General features: G+C 42.7%; 1 protein-coding gene across 8 annotated transcripts in view; it reads left to right on the forward strand.

The window, feature by feature from the left end:
• Window positions 1-18369, forward strand: part of LNX1 (ligand of numb-protein X 1) — a 222536-nt gene that overhangs the window by 152281 nt on the left and 51886 nt on the right. For 6 of the 8 annotated variants that reach the window (XM_069014105.1, XM_069014102.1, XM_069014104.1 and 3 more), the window contains one exon: window positions 4254-4734. The exons of 1 other annotated variant lie outside the window; for it this stretch is intronic. In XM_069014105.1, coding sequence (XP_068870206.1) covers window positions 4349-4734 — 386 coding nt within the window. In that variant the 5' untranslated portion in view covers window positions 4254-4348. Of the gene's footprint in view, window positions 1-111; window positions 218-4253; window positions 4735-18369 lie in introns of those variants that run through there. One more of the 8 variants, XM_069014101.1, reaches the window with a different exon arrangement.

The raw sequence follows: 18369 nt of genomic DNA on the forward strand, positions 1-18369 counted from the left end.
TCAGTATCTTTCATCACTTAATTGTTTTTCTTTTAGCTTTTGTTACTTGTTCTTTGCTACCTGAAGTTTCTTCCATTTTGCGTCATGCTACTTCCAAGTGCAGCCTCCTGAACTGCTGGGTTAATATTTGATGGTGGCTGGGCAGAGGCAGTGGGGTTCTGCCACTCTGCTTGGCAAGCCCTCTCCTTGCTACACTGCTGCCAGTGTAACTGTGGTGGTAAGTCAGTATTTAAGCTTAAGTTTGCTTAAATGCTTCACTGGGATGGGAAAACTATGGGCTTGTTATTGCAAGGAGATGAAAAGCATTCTCTCTACCTACTCTCCATGTTTATTGTCCAGGCTTTTTGTGTGGGTTTGGTCTGTTATTCTCTTAAATGCCTCTGGTGGCTGCAAATGTTTAAGCAGTGAAGACCAGTAAGATGCAAACTCCTTCCAATCAGCGCAGCTTGTTGGGTAGCTTTTTAACAAATGTGTTATCATGATAGTGATTTTCACTGTGGTCACAGCCCTGGGGTTATTTTGTGCCCTGATGTGACCATTGTCATTACAGCTTGTGGCTGAAAACTTGGCAATATGGATATCCAGATAACAATGTTCTTTCTTCATCATTTGTATTCTTGTGCTTCAGGTCTCTGCCTTGGACTGAAGCTTGATTCACCACAGTGTCACAACACTGTGACATTCTTACAAATCAGTACTTGATTTTCTTTATCCAAGCAAATCTGTGCTAGGTGCTGTAAAACTATGCCCAATCTGGGACCTGAGTTGTTGAAAACTTCCTGCACAGCAGGGAAGTGGCAAATGCTGGTGATGTCTGCTTTGGCATGGCACCACCACCTCCTCTGAAAGCTTCTCCTGCCAATCATCCTTGCAAGAACCAGTCTCTGTCAATATGGCTCTGACTGCAAGAAGCATGAGACTGTCAAGGTGACATCCACGTCCCGCTGGGGCTGCCAGTGGTGGCTGACACCAACTCAAATGAACATAGGATTCCTGGCCTCTCTTTTCCCCTCTCTTCCTCCCCCAAAGACGGGGCTTGAAGAATAGAGGTTCAGCCAGGAAATAATTACCTTTTCTAATTCACTGTACATCTACCTGTACAGGTTTTCTTGCTCAAAGTGGATTCTTGGTTTTTATTCATAGGTAGTAGAAGAAGTAGAAATATGCACTGGCAATCAATAGGTCAAATTTAATTCCTTCTCCCCTCTCTTCTACAATGTCCAAGAGGAATTAAGACTTTAAGCTTCTGTAAAGGACATGATACTAATTACAGAGCTATTATATGACAGCACATGCATGTTATAAATACAAATGACTACAAACATTGCAAAGAACGTCTGCCTCTGACTGAATCTGTGAGATAGCTCTATCACACACCCTCCATGCTAACTCTTTTGGTGGTATAATCACCTCCCAAAGGTCGCAATCATTCCATTGCTTGATATGTTCTGCAGTTTATGAAGGTTCATGGGTGAATGTGGACCAGGTTAGCCAGAAGGAGCTGAGTTTTTGGTTTTTTTCAGAATTTATATTATTATGTAGTCAAAATTTTCTAAATAATAGAGGTCATAGGACTTGAATTAAATTCTCCTAAAAATTCAGTGCCTGTACTAATAAATGTGGATAGTTTTGTTTCCCTGTGCTGTAGCGAACATTTGTAATTTGTGTAAACATTGTAAAATTCAGGTAGAGTTCCCCATACCTGCCCTTTTCCACTAGCAGTGCATTATTAGTATGTCAGATTGATAAAGAGTATCTGTAACGTGGTCAGGACAGTCAGACTTTGCCTCCTCTGGGGCTTCTCTCATCATTTTTTGTTGCAGCAGAACATGGCCTTAGGGCAGTGATGCCTCTCTTTCTCTGCTGTCATTGTGAAAATAATTGCAGTAGCTTTGGAGCTGTAGTACTGCTTCCAGCTGTACCTAATTTGTATCGGGGTCTTGCTGTGTTGTACATGTGAAAGTGGAGGAGAGGTACTTCCAGGGTTAGGGCACAGGGTTGGGAAGGTGTGGCTCAGATGGCCATGTTCCTGGGGGCTGCTCTTTCCTCAGAGCAGGGCTTTGGCTTTAGCTTTCAGGTTTGCTGATGGGAGTTGTGTGTTGGGTCTCCTGCCAGCAAGAAGCAAGAATTCTGTCCTTGAGGACATCCATGAGGCAACGAAATGTTGGAGTTGGCTGTATTCTGGTGTGTGGTGCATGGGGCGAGCCCCCACGTGGACGTACCTATGTGTGGTGGTAGAAGAGGACGTGGAGGGGGTGTGGTGAAATAGCATGATGTTGCCCACGTCTCTGGTTGGCCCGGGTGCAAGGCATTCTGAAAATGTAAGAGAAAACAGAGTTTATAACACAGTGCTATTTTTGTCATGCTTTATTGGTTTCTAATTCATTTTACATCTGTTTTAAAAATCATGCAAGTTCCCAAGCCATGTGTTGCCATTCTTGCAAGCAGTCCTGTTGACTGGAGATGGGCTCCCTCCATGAGCAAGGGATGCAGAGAGCAGCTGAACACCCGTTCACAGCCACTCCACTTCATTGAGAAGTTATCCAAGAGCTTCCTACAGGAGCCACTCACAGTGCTCAGTCTCCACCACAGCCTCGGATAATTTTTTATCTCGTTTCATTTTGCTGTGTGTCACCTTAGTAGAAGTAAATAATAATTCCTATGTTAAGATAACAGGTGAAGCTGCTGCCTGCACTATGGAGAGATGTTTGTTTCTTCAGAAAGAGCTTTTCATAAATCTCTGGTGAAAATTTTTACAAAAGGAAACATTTGACCTAGTTTGGCATATTTTAAATATTTGCAAGGGTTCTAACAGGCAATGATTTTAATTCCACTGAAGCTACTGCTAATCAGGAGACAGAGCTTATGCAGAACTCTCTCTTGCAAGCAAAAACAGGCACTTAATGTAATTGCTTCATAAGAATAGGATCTAGCAAAGCGTTGAAGAGAATGTTTGACATTTAAACATCTGGTTAGAATTAGCAGGGCTATTATTTTACCTTCATGTCAGAAAAACCTTGCCATGTTAAAGTTTAATTTCTCAGGTTTAGAGCCCATGAGCTTTGCATAAAAATAAGAGTTTATTTATATGAAAATATGCTCTGTCATAGTCAGATTTTTCTTATTATTCTTTCCCTCATTTGCCCTCAGACATGGGTGTCTGAGGCTGACACATTGTCTCAGCAAATTAAGTCAAGCTGAAAGCAAGGGTACAGTGTTAGGGCAGAGCAGCAAATAAGATTTACATTTTCAAGCAAGAGCAGTAATTAGGCCATTGCATATTTTATATCCTCATGTTTATTTTCAGAGTAGTATATGAAAATAAGCATAGAAATAATGAGACATAAGTGCTCCAGCAAGCAGTTGGGGTTCATCAAGTAAAAACTACAAATTACTCTTCAGTTTTGCTGCCACCCACAGAGTTTACGTCTTTGAAATACCAGCAGGCAGGTGTTGTGGCCAGAGCTAATTGGGTTTGTAGTTAGGCACATACTGGGTTTCTGTATCACAAATTATGAAGGGAATAGGCCTTCTTTTGAGCAATACAGTACCTAGCATTGTGCTGTGAATTTTGCTTCAGTATGTGAGGTGTTTGGTGCTTTGCAGAGCAAATGAAGTTTTGAACTGATTATGCTGGTGCAGATGGTTATAACTGCTTGACTTCAGTCAGGCAAACTTTGAATGCAGGGGTCCAGGTGCATTGCTGCTGTGGTATGAGAATGATCTACAGCGTCCCAAGCTCTAAATTCTTGAGACCCAAATTATCCTTCCTCTGGCTACACATACAGTGCTTGTGTATGTTAGGGTGCTGCTCCCCCTTGCTGTGCTGAGCAGGCATCTTGACCAGCAACCTTTCTTACCTGTATTTCTGCACACAGTCTTGCAGTGTTTGCCCACACACAATGCTGCTTTTCTGGCAGAAGTAATGTGGCCACAAAATCAGCTGACTGGAACTGCAATTATATGCTAATTTAAGGTTTTCAACCGTTAAATGCCTGTAGTATTTCTCCCTCTCTTGCTATCTTTCTTTACAATGAGATTAACTGTGTAAATTGAGCTAGATTTATGAGAAAATAAGTCCCTGGAGTTAAATCTCTCTTTTTTTTTCTGCCCCCTTCTTTGCCTTACTCTCCCATCCCAAAGAGACAATCCTTCCTTAATACCTGCTGTAGCACTTTGTATCCAGATACATACCACAAGTACTGTAAGAAAACATAACCCAGAACATAATCCTTCGGCTTTCCTCCCCACAGATCTGATGGCACACAAGCCTTGCTACAGCTCTCACAAATAGAAAACCGGTTGGGTATTCCCACCTGCCCCCCTTTGAATTGCATCAATTCTGATTATGAGCCAGAAAGAAGAAGATATGGAGGATAGCTCCCTGCCACTCTGTGTCACCTGCGGCCAAGCGCATTTACCAGAAGAAAACCACTTGTACAGCTACACCGAAGAAGTAGATGATGATCTGATATGCCACATTTGCCTGCAACCTTTGCTTCAGCCATTAGACACGCTCTGTGGTCACACCTTCTGCACAGCCTGCCTTACAAACTTCCTTGTGGAAAAAGACTTCTGCCCCATGGACCGCAAGCTTGTGATTCTCCAGACGTGCAGGAAGTCCAGCATACTAGTGAATAACCTCCTGGATAAGCTAATGGTTAGCTGCCCTTTCACAGAACACTGCTCAGAGGTTGTGCAACGGGGTCACCTCGAACAGCATTTCCAAACCCAGTAAGTTGTTGTTGATAGACCTTTTTTCACTCTATTTTTTTGAGTAGAGGAAAAATATCTTCAATTAATACTGATCAAAATAAAGAGTTGTTGATTTCACTCCCAATGAACACCTACAGTATCATTAATTAAGAGCTGAATTTAGTCAATTTATAGTCCAAGATAGGCTATATCTTACTTTTTTTTAGAATCAAATGCATGTAAGGTACTTCATGCTATCCTTAGCAGTTCTGGGTGAATACCTTGTGGTTAACTGCACAATAACAGTATGTACGTAGTCCAAAGAGATCTGTGAGTTTTGGGAAGCTGAGCTATTATAAATATTTTAATAGCACATTAAGGGTTTTGTAATTGCCCTTTCTTCAAACCTTTTTTGAATCACAAATGACCTACATGAGAAGTAGAGCAGAAAATATTCTGGTTTGGTGTTGGTCTTTGAACCTGAGTGCTCCTTTCTTCCAGGTGAGCACTTACCCAGGGCACCATGGGGCTCACAGAGAGACAGTCTCTGGAAGAGTACCCTGGCTGGACTCCCCCTCCAGCCTTATCCCTCCTGGTAGCCAGGACACCCTCCATCCTGCCTCTGGGAGAGACCTCTCCAGGGAGTAGTTTGGTTCCTCTGCTAGGAGAGAACTGAATGATTCTTTCTTTTGCAGAGTAAAAGGATGTGCTGCTGCTTTTGTCTTGCATGTTCTGCCTTTTTAAAGGAAGGCAGAAGGGTAAAGAGGTATGTTCAGGGCTGTGATTTCTGACAGAAGACAAACACTTTGGCATAGTCTGTGTAACAGCACCTCAGGTCTGAGGAGAGATGGGTCTAAGATGTGCCCTTTTCTGTGAGCTGTATCTGTTGCCCAGTGAAATTACATCCCCTGAAATTTGCAGGTGTAAATCGCATTGCTTGGTGTGTACTTCTGCATCTGCAATGCAAAGGAAGCCTTGAGCAGCCAGTGCAGGGCTCCAGACTGCTGCTGGGAGCACATTCCTGCACAGACATGTCAGTACTGAGGGTCAGAGCATCACTGGTGAGCCAGAGTGGAGGTATGTTCACATACTGCACACTTCACAGTCTGGGAGCCCACAACCAGAAATGGCTCTGCAGCCTGCCATTCAAACATGTCCTCATTTGCATTGGAAACATCATTTCTTGAAGCACCTGGATTCTCACTAGGAATTTATTCACTTGAAGATATTCACTGGCGTCGTGGTGTCCTAACCAACCAAAAATGTTACAATTTTGCATTACTAAAACCAAAAAAACCCACCAACCATTAACAATGGGTTTATTGTTCCCTTGCAGAGGTCATGAGTGGGTGCCCTCATCCCCACGTTTCTGGACCTGGCATTCATGGTGTAGGAGGCAGTGACAGCAGGCCCCAGCCCAGGCCAGGAGTGCTCAGGGAGTTTCACTGTGTGCTGCTAAGGGGACAAAATAACAAAGTTAATAATAGTTTTCTGTCTTAGTACTTATCTGACAGGCCTCAAATGTTAATTTCAATAGTAGTGCAGGTAAGGGGACTGTCAGTCTTCTGTGAGCTGCTGTCACTGAAATTATGTTTCTGTACAGATTCCAGCCACAAAATCTTGAACCCCTCATGCAAATACCTTTTCCCTTTGCTATATATAGCTGAAGTTAATGTGATCTAGACCTTCCTGTTTGTCTTCATTTTTTTTGACATCGTGATGCTGTGGCCACAAAATTAGCAGGACACCCACTTCCAATTCACCTCCAACCCCCAATAAATAAGCAAATCAGTGTATTTTTTTTTTTACAGGGAAGCCACACAGCTAGCACAACTTCTGATTTCTAGTGTCGATTCTCATAAGTGGATATGTGCAAGTCACTCCAGTGTCTTTTTCTTTTCCTTAAGGTGGTAGTAAAGGTACCCTTCATTACATATCTTACAGAATTGCAGTGCTATAAACCATGATTTGGTCCTGTAAAAGCCTGGCAGGTTTTATTCTAGCACTTACTGCTTAATGTCAGTGGCCTTGGTCTTCCCCTCAGGATCTCCAAGACCCTGTGCTTCTGGCTTGCTTGGCCTGACCCCAAGTGAGGATAGAAAGAATTGTCTTGGTAACATGTTCCCACAATCTCTTCCTGTTCCCTCTTCCCTGTGTCAGGTTCCCACCACCAGGTCCCACTGCCCCAGGGGCAGAAGACTGTAGAGATGGAGTAGGGTCATCCTACCCTAAAGCCTCTAGGGTAGTGCAGTACAAAGCATTGCTACATAGGCTGGACATTTGCTTTTTTGCTACTCATGAAATTGATTTTCCTTCCTCGGGAGGTTGGGAGGACTGAGTTACCTTAAGGCCAAAGGGCAGAGACCGGAGAATAGGAAACCACAGGAACTTCTGCTGTTGCGGGTTTCAGCTTTACAGGGGATAGTAGCCTCACTACCATCCCCACTTGAGGGAGGAAATAGGAGGAAACATTCTGAGTCATTCCTAATTTCTACATCTTTGTGCTTGCAGATGCTACACAGTATCTTTATTTTTTTTTTTAAGCACAGCATTAATTAATTATCACCTAAAGCATCTTCTGCCTCTGCCTAATTTAATTGTTGGAAATGCAGAAACCTCTCTTGCCATCCCATCTCCAATTAATGGCAAAGAGAAGAAAGTTGTGCTCTGTCATGCCCAGGGAGAGATTGAGCAGACTGAGCTGATGCTGTTCTCTTTAACTCTGGTGAATCAATAGAGAGGAGGGGAAATATGTGTTTTTCCTAATAAAACAAATACAATAATAATCATAAATATTTGGTGCCTGCAGTGGGAACAGTTCAGAGTCCACCTGAAATCTCAACAGGATATTATTGTGTTCTCAGTGAATAAATTAAAGTAGACTCTGCTAGGGTCATCAGGGTGGTCAGCAGTTCTCAAATTTCTTGCATGGTTCAGGTTCAGACCACTTCTGGTTCTCAGAGAGAAAACAAAAGTTTACCCTGATCAGAGATGAGATCACTGATGGGACAAGGTAAGCTTGCTCTTTTATGCTTTGTAATTGATGACAGAACTTAAACATTTTTTTTAAAACACCGGTTACCATGGAGCAGTCCACTGAAAGCATCCTTATTTAAAATGTTTGCTTTTACATCCTTCAAAAAAAGCCCCGAGAAGAGACATGTCCTTGGATTATTACATGATTTATGTTTGTACAAAAACATCTGACTGGATTTGGGGAATTCAGACTGAGATGCAAACAGCCAGCAGTTGGCTGTGATCTTTTGCAGTGTTTTACTTTAAAAAGGTGTGGTCTTCTGATATCGCCTGCCACAAAACTCCACGGGGGGCATTTTTTTCCCCCCTTGTCAGACAGCTACACCCTTCCGTGATGCAGTTTAGCTCGCAACCCATCTGCTTGTGGGCAGTGATGTAAACATACCAGCTGCCTCTGAAGAACCACTCTGAATCCTGCAGGAGGCAGGTCTCTTCCCCGAGCATCGCTCTCCTCTGCAGCATAAGTCACTGTCTCGCCAACCACACTGTGCTGTCCCTAAACCCTCACATTTACCCATCCGAGAGTCAGATCAAGTAATCCTCTTACAGGTCAATGATTTTTGCAGTGTAGCTTCGTTTAAGGGATTTAAGCTTGATTCATAATGTGCTACCATTGCGTTGAAATGGAAAGGCTTGCTTAGAAGGGGTTTGGCTGGCACGAAAGCTTTTCATTGTGTGTCCCACCAGAGAGACGGTGGGAAGGAGGAAACCTAGCAGCAGTGCCAGCACTGCACTGAAAATGAAGGCTCTCCTGTTACTGGTCCTACCTTGGCTAAGTCCTGCAAACTACATAGACAATGTGGGCAACCTGCACTTCTTGTACTCCGAGCTGTGAGTACGCACAGTCGCGCCAGCGTCGTGCTCTCTGTCTGTCTGTCTCACCGGAGTGGCGGGAAGGGGCTCACCATGAGCGTTTTGGGGGGTCTGTCTGCCTGTGTGTCTGTGCCTGTGCATACGTGCGAAGAAAATCCTGCAACGTCTTGCCAACAGCTTCACACCGTGCTGCTTCCCATCCGGAGGGCTAATAATAGCAGTACATCCCCAGTGCTTTCTGTTTTGGAAGCAGCTGAGATGTACTGAGTGAAGCTGCTTTTTTCCTTATCAACTTGTTTTTCTGTGCCAATGTTTTAGGTGTTTGTTGGTTTGGTTTCTTTTCCATTTCTGAATCTGTGTTTTTCCTTTATTTCCTGTAAATAGCCTTGTGGGGAGCTGGGTATAGGGGAGGGCATCAGGAAAGACACCCCCAGTAGAGCACTCTCTGTGTGTACATGCATAATGTTCTGTGTGTAAAGCTGCATGCCTGTAGCAAAACGCTGAGAAGCCTTTCACCAGAAATAATTCACTTGAGACAGAAGAGAATTTTCCCGTATTTCTCTTTTTGCCCACAGCAGAATGTTATTTTCTCTGTAAAGCAAATTTAACTGTAGCAATCCATTCATATATCTTCATGTTTTTAAAAAATCCACCTCGAACAACCCCATAGCTGATCTTTCCAACCCATAAAACAAATATTCTATGGTATCCTCTGTGAATGTTACTACATTAATTTGTGCTTGAATGTTATTGTACTAGTTAGTGGAGCTTTTATGACTAGAAATAGATATTTGTTTCAGTATGTTTTCATTAATTATGTGTTGTTTGTATTTTAACAAATTGTAAACTTTTAAGATCTTCACTGAGATCATGAATGAAATGTCTCATTCTCTCAAAAATGAAAAAATTACTGTATTATGCCTACAGTGGGAATGTTTTAGTAACAGTTGTGATTAGTACTAAAGAGACTAATTTTCAAATGATTTTGTCTCTACTGTCAGACAAAAATAGCACTGTTTTGCAGAAACACAAAGTCCCCTTTTGAAATTCTTGTGTGATGGGCATGGCAACTATTAATAATTTAGTCACATTGCGTACAACAGCTTAGGGTTTCTGTATGCTGTAGGTGTTTTTAAACATTTAACAAATCTAGTGTTGAGAGTTGCAGCTATGTCCTCATTTTAATTTACTGGCATTTTGTTTAAGAATGTTAATTTAAAAAAAAAAAAAACAAAAACAAAAAAACCCACCAAAAAACAGTTAAGCCAAGCAGGCTACAGGAGCAATCAAGCTCAAAACAGGGCAGATGAACATTTATAATGGAAACAATGGCATCTGGGACATCTAGTTTCCAGGAAAACAAACCAATGAGATTAATCAGAGCATAGGCAGATGCAGCCTACTTGCTTTTCTTGGGGAATTCAGGTTCACTGATTCTCCCAGGATAAAGGGCTCTGATGTACGGTAGCTATTCATTTCTTATTTATTTAGCCTTCTAACCCACAGAGATGCTAGTCGTGCTGCATGTCAGCAGTTGTTATTAATGGACTGGGTGTGGACTGGGGCTCAGACGTGCATCTTCAGCTGTCAACAATGGGAGGTGCACGTCCCCTCTCCAGTGCCCAGCCCTGGATGCTATCTGGCATCCTGCTGTCAGGAGCCAGTGCTCAGGACCTCACGCCACTCCATCTCCGGCCAGGGCAACAGAAAGTGGGATTTACTGGGGGCTGACACACAAAAGCACACCAGGCAGTTTGACCTCCTTTCAGGAATTTCTCCTTCTCCTCCACGTGTATGTAGTGCCTCTGGCTGCTGCTGGATGCTGCACAAGGCATTGATATACTAATCTGTGGGATGGATTCATGGTCTTTTCTAATAACAGCAGTTGAAAGAAAAAGAGAAATACAGTTTTTAGTCCTGTTTAACCAGTTTATACAAATGTTATGGTCTACAGGTTGCTACTTCAGTTGCTTGGGCACCTGGGATGTTTTTAATGCAAAGTTTTGTGAGTGGAACAGCATAGCCACTGGTGTCCAGGACAGCCTGACACCCAGGGGCACAGGTTAACTGCCACAGAACTTTTGTACCCCAAACAAGCAGCTTTGTAAATCTTTCCCCACAGCCAACTGAAGAGTTCCTGCTGTGTGTAGTGTGTCTGATGGCTTGCACCATGGCTTGAAACTAGACCATAGTAGGCAGAAAGCGTTTTTTTCATTATCACACTGTCTTTGGTTGCTGGCCAGTACAAATACTGGTCTCAGTCAGGACTCATTATTTTCTTGGCTGTCAGCCACCAGAGATAGCAATTGAGGAGAGAGAGGGGGATGATGGGTTTGCTAGACACAAGGAAAGAGCTGGAGGACAGTGGGGGATGCAGTTACCATCTCTGGTGCTGGCACAAGAGGAAGAATAAGGGTGCTGGGATTCACACTGTCCTCTCTCTCACACAATCCATCTCTTCCCTTCTACTCTGTTCAAAGGTTATGTTATTTGTATTGCATTGTTGAGGTTTGCTTTAGTTCCAGGGCATTTTTGTTCCTAAATGTGGAACGGGCAGCTTGGGGAATAGGGATTACAGTATAGCACAAAACCCATCTGGAGAGGCAGGCCCTGGAATCCAGCTAAGAAATAAAGAGATTTTAGGAGATTTGAAGAGGAGAAATGAAGTTGGGGAAAGGCTGTGCCAGACCCTTTTCACTTCAGCTGGGTGCCACACAGGTAGGAAACAGATGTGTGTGGATGTGTTGCAGTAGCGCTTTACAGGATGGATGTTGGGTGCCACTATTTTTAATTTTCTATTAGCAGTCTGATAATTATAGGTATTCCCAGGAAGCAAATACATGTCCCCTGATGTTGTCCCCTGCACTAAAACCACTTCCCTGGCCATTGTCTCTTGTCCTTCCCTTAGCAAAGATCTCGACACAGATATTGTTCCTGTCCTTGCTCTTTGCCAAATCGTGAAGAGCAGCGCATGGCAAACCAGGGTTCTCCCTCTTGAGAAGCCTGTGGAAACATCTGACAGAAGAATAAGAAACACCTGTGAGGTCTACCTTGAGGAATCTCTGGGAGATGGTGGGATGTAGCCACACCAGCCCAATGTCTCTCACCGTTGTAAGGGTCTACATGGATGTTGAGGAGACCCTACCCCAGGGTCCATGCCTTCTGCTTTATATCTCCATAAAGACTCTTTGAAAGGCATCTGCTTTCTTTCTTATTTAACGTATCTTCAGAAAGGAAATACTTGCTCCAGCATTCTTTTGAGTTGGGCTGTGTTATTGTCTCCAGTTAAAAACAAGGTATGTGGATGGAGAGTCAGCCTGTGGCCATTGTAGGAGGCTTTCCTGAGTGAGAGGACCTGGTGGCAGTGCTCACACCATTGCTACCCCTCTCACTTCATAGGGTATTTCTCAATAGCAGGATTTTCTGCACCTTTAGCTCAAAGAGCCACTTAGAAATAAAATTGAGGGGAAGGAGGTTGCAAGACTAGACTAGGTTGCAAGACTCACCTTGTCTCCCTGAGGACATCAATCACGTGGGGTGGTTTTCAACCTAATCCCAATTCAGCACATGGCCATGTTGACCAAGCAAGTGCCCAGAATGGTGCTGGGCATTGCGTGTGCTCAGCACAGGTCGAGCACTGGGGAGTCCTTGGCAGCCACTCCTGCTGGCACTCTTTCCCTCAAAGGATTAAACAGCTCCTGACTTAGTCCCTGCTGGTAGTACATCAGCTAGATCTACCCCACTAATCTGAATCAAGCCATTGGTTTTTAAAATCTATTGTTTGTTAGATGGAAATGCACAACTTACTCCCACCTGTGAAAAAAAGTACTTATGTTTTTTCTTACCCCTCTTGAGTTTTACATGGAACAGTCAAAGAAATCTCACCAAATTAACTGAATCAAGTTTCCCCATATAACTTTTATAAGATAACTACTCTCAAAACAGCACTTTGGGCTGGAATAACCAGTAAAATTTAGTTTCTCTGTTTATTCAATTTAAAAAGAAGAGATGCAAGTGCCAGCTGTCTTCTAGTGCCATTGAGCAAATCTTTTTTACGGTAAAAACAATGAGGTGCACTCTCCCAGCCCCCTTACAGCACTGAGCTTAACTGTGCAGCCAACTTCTTTAATTTCTGTTCAACTCAGTGGGGAAACTTGTGCCTGGCTTCAAGTCTGTTCCTGTCAAATGAGCCACACAAAGGCTGGGGAGCACAGGACACGCATTACTCATGACAAAATTTATAAGCCTGAAGCTCCTTTTGGACTCCTGTGTTAGTCCACTGCAAAAGCCACGTGTTGGCCTCCTTACGCTGTGCAAAGCTGTGTTTATGGAAATCGGTGTCAAAGCTAAACTGTGAGATTAATGAAAGCTGAAGGTGCTGGAAAGCAAGACTTGAATGGAAATATTCTTGAATGAAAATATAAATGAAATTCTTAGGATATCTGCATTAAATGGCAAGGACATAGCACACTGAGATAAAATTCAGAGGGTCTTTCCCAGGATGTTAGAATTGGATGTTTCTCAGAAAGCAGAACTGAGGTGAATCAAAACACAAAAGCAGGAGTGTGTCAAGGGCTACTGTTAGCTTCACCCCAATGCTACAGCCTCACAAAGGGGCTAAACATGGAGTTAGTTTTCCTTCAGAATTCTGAGCTCTCTCCCAAAATCTCCAGCAAAGACCTACTAGTGTCCCTTTCTCAGCCTAGTCCCTCACTAATGTTTGTCTGACCCCACTCCACCAGCCCTCTCACTTGTCCTCCTACTTCTGCCCTCTGCTTTATGCCTCTTCTGGTCCTTCCCTTTGTTTATTCCCCTCCTCTCTCATGCCTTGGTCCTGCCTTTATTGTGCTCCTTTGTATTTCCAGCCTTTAGATTTGCACAAGAAAGTTTGAAATTTAAGTACAAATAAGGCATGAAAGCCAAAAGTAGAATCTCATGTAGGTGAACTGCAAATATGTTGTATTACTATTAAAAGTACAGGAGGAGTTGTAGTATAAACTCTTAGTATTTAAGTGCCCAAATTAAATTTTTTAAGTATATTGTGTTGTATTCAAGAGTGTTTTATGTTAGCTTAGGAGTGCAGCAGAAAGTAGTCATTTAATTGACTGCAAATGTCTGGGTCTGGTCACTGTTTAACCAAAGATTAATTGCACTCCTCAGCAGCATGGTGGGGTCAGGGTTTCTTCCCCACCTTCTGCCACCCTCTCCCAGAGATGATACCTTTTTCCACCAGCACATCCCTCCTGGCTTCTCAGCATAGGTTGGAGAGTGCTGAGTTTTAGTGGTATGATTGTTACTGGTTAGCAATTTTTTCCCCAGTGCTGTGATTCTAGGTGCAGAAATAAATTTGTCTGGGACAGCTCCAGAAACCAAAAACCCCATTAGAGCATAAAGAATTTGTTGGTTCTGCCTGAGAATTTTGTGTGTAAGGGAAGTTGGCATTTCAGTTATAGATTGAGAAAGATCCTGCTTCATTTCCTTCTATGCATGCAAGAAAGTTACCTTTACTCCATTCACAGCTACCTACAGACTTGAGATCAGAATTAGACCTTTTATTCTTCTGGATTGTTTCCTCAAGGCTCCTCACACCTTTGGAAAAGGCTGACATTGGCCACTGTCAATCTCAACAAATACATTTTGTTGCCAAAGTAAAACCTGAGCCAGCCAAAAAAAAACCAAACCCTGCCAAAATGGAAAGGCAATGCAACAGTTATGGTTGGCAGAAATGTTTCTCTTCATGAATGACTTATGTCTCAGTTATGTTTGGTTTTTCTGTAAGCTGCTCAGAAGAAAGGTGCTTACATGCCTGGCCCATGTAACAGGAGCACAGAGGGGTCAAACCTCTACCCCACTTGGAGGCTCCTTCACAACAGGCAATCCACTTTGGAATGGGGACCAAAGAGGGCAAAGAACTGAAGGTCTGGTGGGGTAGGAGAAAGGAATGAGGTGATGAGAGTTGCAGGAATAGGAGGTCGACGATTACTCAAAAGCAGCAGACTCTCATTTCTTGTCTGACATTAAGCCACACAGGCCGTATGTTGCAAGTTTGGCCAACCTCTGCATCTCTCTGACAATTAACCTAGTTTAACATTGGCACTGGCAGCATGACAAGGATACTTTTCCTTGAGCTATTTCTCTGACAAATCTGCCAGAACTGGGCTGTCCTGCAACGTGAGGATAAGCACTGCTCTTGCAGAGCTCTTATGCCTGTCATAGCTTAAATCCTGCTCTGAATACTGGTACTGAGATCATCCATAATCCAGCTTGTTAAACTGTAGGGAAGCTGACTAGTAGGTCTGAGGGTCTTCTTGGATATTTTTAAAACTCTTGACCTTTTGGGGGAATCTGCCTTCAAGGTCCCCAGTCCACAGAGTAGCCAATTGCATTTCAACTACCTTCTCCATGATAAGAGCTACTGTTCAGGTACTAGAACTGATTCTCTGCCCCTTGCCATGTGACAGCACGTCCAAACTGCCTCTCTGAGCCATGCAGTAACTGGGTGCACAAGGATGCCAACAAGCACAGGACACAAAACCAGAGGTTTTATAGTAACATCACTGGCAATGTTGGACTAATAAGAGCCTGTGTGGCAGCATGCATGTGACTGCTTGGGGCTTCCTGTCTCAAAAGGAGGGTCCAGGTTGGTCCCTCTGTGTTGAACAGGTACCTCAGTGGAGGTATCTGTTAGTCAATGACATGTCACATGTCATGACTTAACCCCCACTACCACCAAAGAATTCCTGTCTTGGATCTGAACTCTGTTTTGGGATTAAGAAAGTGAACTTTTTTGTAGCATCTTGGAAAGCTGAATAAACCCCTTGGCCTCAGCCAAGTTGCAGCTGGTGAAGACTGCATTTCACCAGTGAATCCTTGGGCTCTCCCTAGGACATACTTTATCTATTCATTTAATGTATTAATCAACAACAGATTCTGAATACCGAGCAAGGCAAGTTCAGCAGCAGCCCAGTGAAACGGCTGGAGATTTCAACAGATGCTGTGCAACTTTTGCACAAAGTAAAAAATTCTGTAAAGCATCCGTAACTTTTACATGTTTTACATGTTGTGCAATATATCCTCCCCATATGAAAGAAAGTAAGCTGACTGTAACAGTGGGCAAGTCAAGTCATATTTTCAACAAGTTTCTTTCTCATTTTGGTTGGATTTCTGCTAGCAGCATCCTCAAATTTTATTGATAAAGCCTTGTTCTCCTCAGCAGTGCAGGCAGACAACCAGATTTTTAACAATGACACATCGCCATTGGCTGTATCTGCTCTCATTCTCTCTTTTTATCAAGACATTGGGCTGAGTACAGAGGATACCTGGGAGAGGCATAAGAAATCACCATTGATTCCTCTGTTTTAATGGAGTTGTCTTGCTCCATAACACTGCTGTGACACATGGTAGAAGCAGGCTAAGACAAGATACTTGCAGTTGCTGGAGCCATCTTAATTTTTATTTGGTCTTCTACTAACTCAATGCATATTATTTACCTGAATAATGTAAAATAAGTGAATAAAATGCCTTTAGAGCTATAAATTTCAACTACAAAATTCAATCATTAGTGTATTATTTTGTAACCTGTTTTTTTCTCCTCAGCTCTCTTGAAATCATGTTGGCAGGAAGCAAGTGTTTTAGCTCAGCAAGTCATTTCATGTGCATGTATTGGGAAGCTTACACCTCTCTATATTACGCATTGCAGGCCCATCATTCACTAGACAGCGTGTAATATATTTTTAATGTAGAATTTCAATAATTTAGCAACCTCTTAAATAGAAGACAAGGGAAGTCGTCTCCAAGGATTGTATTCTCCTTTCTCCTCTGCAGAACTTAGTGAATGGATAAGATTAGTAGACTCATGGCCTGGGTTTTTTTATATTTTATTAGAAACAGACTAATAATTTTGAAAGCATAATTCAGGTATTTTCTTTTCTCCTCCCATATGTGATAAATACTAGTGTTACATGTTATTTTTAACATCCACTTAGCACTGGTGATATTACACTGGTTTTAACTTTCCTTCCCATGTAAAAGGAAGAGTGGAATGATTTTATAGAAACACCCACAGAGACTTCTTCACTTGTGGATTTTATAATTCAACAGTATGAAAGGCCAGAAAATATCCCTTGTGGAGCAGGCTTTTATGGAGAGGAGATGGGCATGATTAACCAAATCTGTCCTGTGATCCATGGGAGACCACTGGAAGCAGAGAATGTGCTGTGCTGCTGCTGTTATATGAGGATGTGTAGGTTGATATGGATGAGTAAGGCTGTTTCGCTCAATATGTATGAACATCTCCTGCCAAGAGGCTAAATTATAGTCAGAAATAAGTGCTCTGTATGAAAAGCACGTGTAGAAGCTCAGCCCTTTGCCAGGCAGGTTTTGCAGTGGGAGCAGAAATCCCAGGAGTGGGTTGTGGCTTGCCCTTGTCAGCTCCCAAAGGAGGATCACCTCTGGTTCTGATTTAAACAGTTGGCACATCTCTCCTTCAAGCATTACTACCTGGTTTGTTTTTACAGCAGGAAGATGACACTGCTGGAGAAAGGATTAACAAGATTCTTTTTCAAATGCAGTGTGTATGTACTGGTAATTCTTTTTTTGTTCTTGGCACTGCTGTGCCTGTAGTTGTCATTGGGATCTGTTGAGGGAATGAGCAGAATTGAGAGTGCCAGTTGCTGTTACTTTGCTCCAACCCAGACTGTGATGGAAATATTGATACTAATAATAGTAGCAAATCAGTTAGCTATGCTGAGGAGGTTCTGCTGTGGATGCCCAGTGGTATATACTGCAACCCATGATATCCTTGTGCCTCCCTGCTGCAGCATTGCCCCTGCCATAAAATTGGTGGAATCTTGCTCATCCCACACAGCCCCCAGAGTTGGGAACATGCTGTGTTCTCAACATCTGCTTTCCACCTGCATTGGGATGTCATGGGTCAAGGATATGGTGGCCAAACATATGTACTTTCCTTGGTGCCATGTCTGTAAATGTTCTCAGTGTCCATTTTTAAATGGCATTTAAATTTTGCATATCTTGATGAATATTAGTGGATTGAATGTGCACAGTTTCTAGCAAACGTGCTGCTTTCGGTTTCTTCCCTCAGAGGAGATTTAATTCCAGTACATTTCTGTTTTATTCTTCCAAGGCATGAATGTGATGAAGTTGGACAGTAATTGTTGCTGCATTTCTCTTTTTTTCTGCTCTTTCCCCAGTGGCCTAAGTATCTGTAAGTTTGAAGGCACTTACAGTTATGGTCTTTGAGTTCAAAATAAATCAGAAGAGAACAGACGAAAACAGGACACAGTATCTAATAAGATATATTGTATACATATAAACTTTCATTTAATACATTGAACTGAGAAAGCAAACAAATGCAGTCCTGCAGATCTGCCTTTTTTATAATCTAGGCTTGAATAATAGTGAAGTGACCCAAGTGAACAAAAGAAATTCATGAGGGGAGGCCAAGACTGAGTAACCCTCTTCTGGAGCTGATGAACTGTAATCCATACCAGATATTTTAAAAAAACATTTGCTCCTGTGCCGCTTACCTCACAACAAAATGTTCTGTCCTGTCCTCTCCTCTCCTCTTCTCACCTCTCCTCGCCAGCAGGTGCTAAGTTACATCCTTCATATTTTTGCTAAGTCAGTATTTGCAGAGAGGTTAACAGTCTCTTTCTCAGAGAGAAAATGCATTTCACAGATTTGCTTTTTGTTAAGGGCTGCTAATTGTTGCTCAGATCTTCCTGTGCTTCATGTCTCCTCTGTTTTTCAAATCTCCAGCAAACAGAGGTTGACAACCAACACAAAAAATACCATAGTGATTTTCTG

Source organism: Aphelocoma coerulescens, chromosome 4 (genome assembly GCF_041296385.1).
Source record: "Aphelocoma coerulescens isolate FSJ_1873_10779 chromosome 4, UR_Acoe_1.0, whole genome shotgun sequence".
Taxonomy (NCBI): Eukaryota; Metazoa; Chordata; class Aves; order Passeriformes; family Corvidae; genus Aphelocoma; species Aphelocoma coerulescens.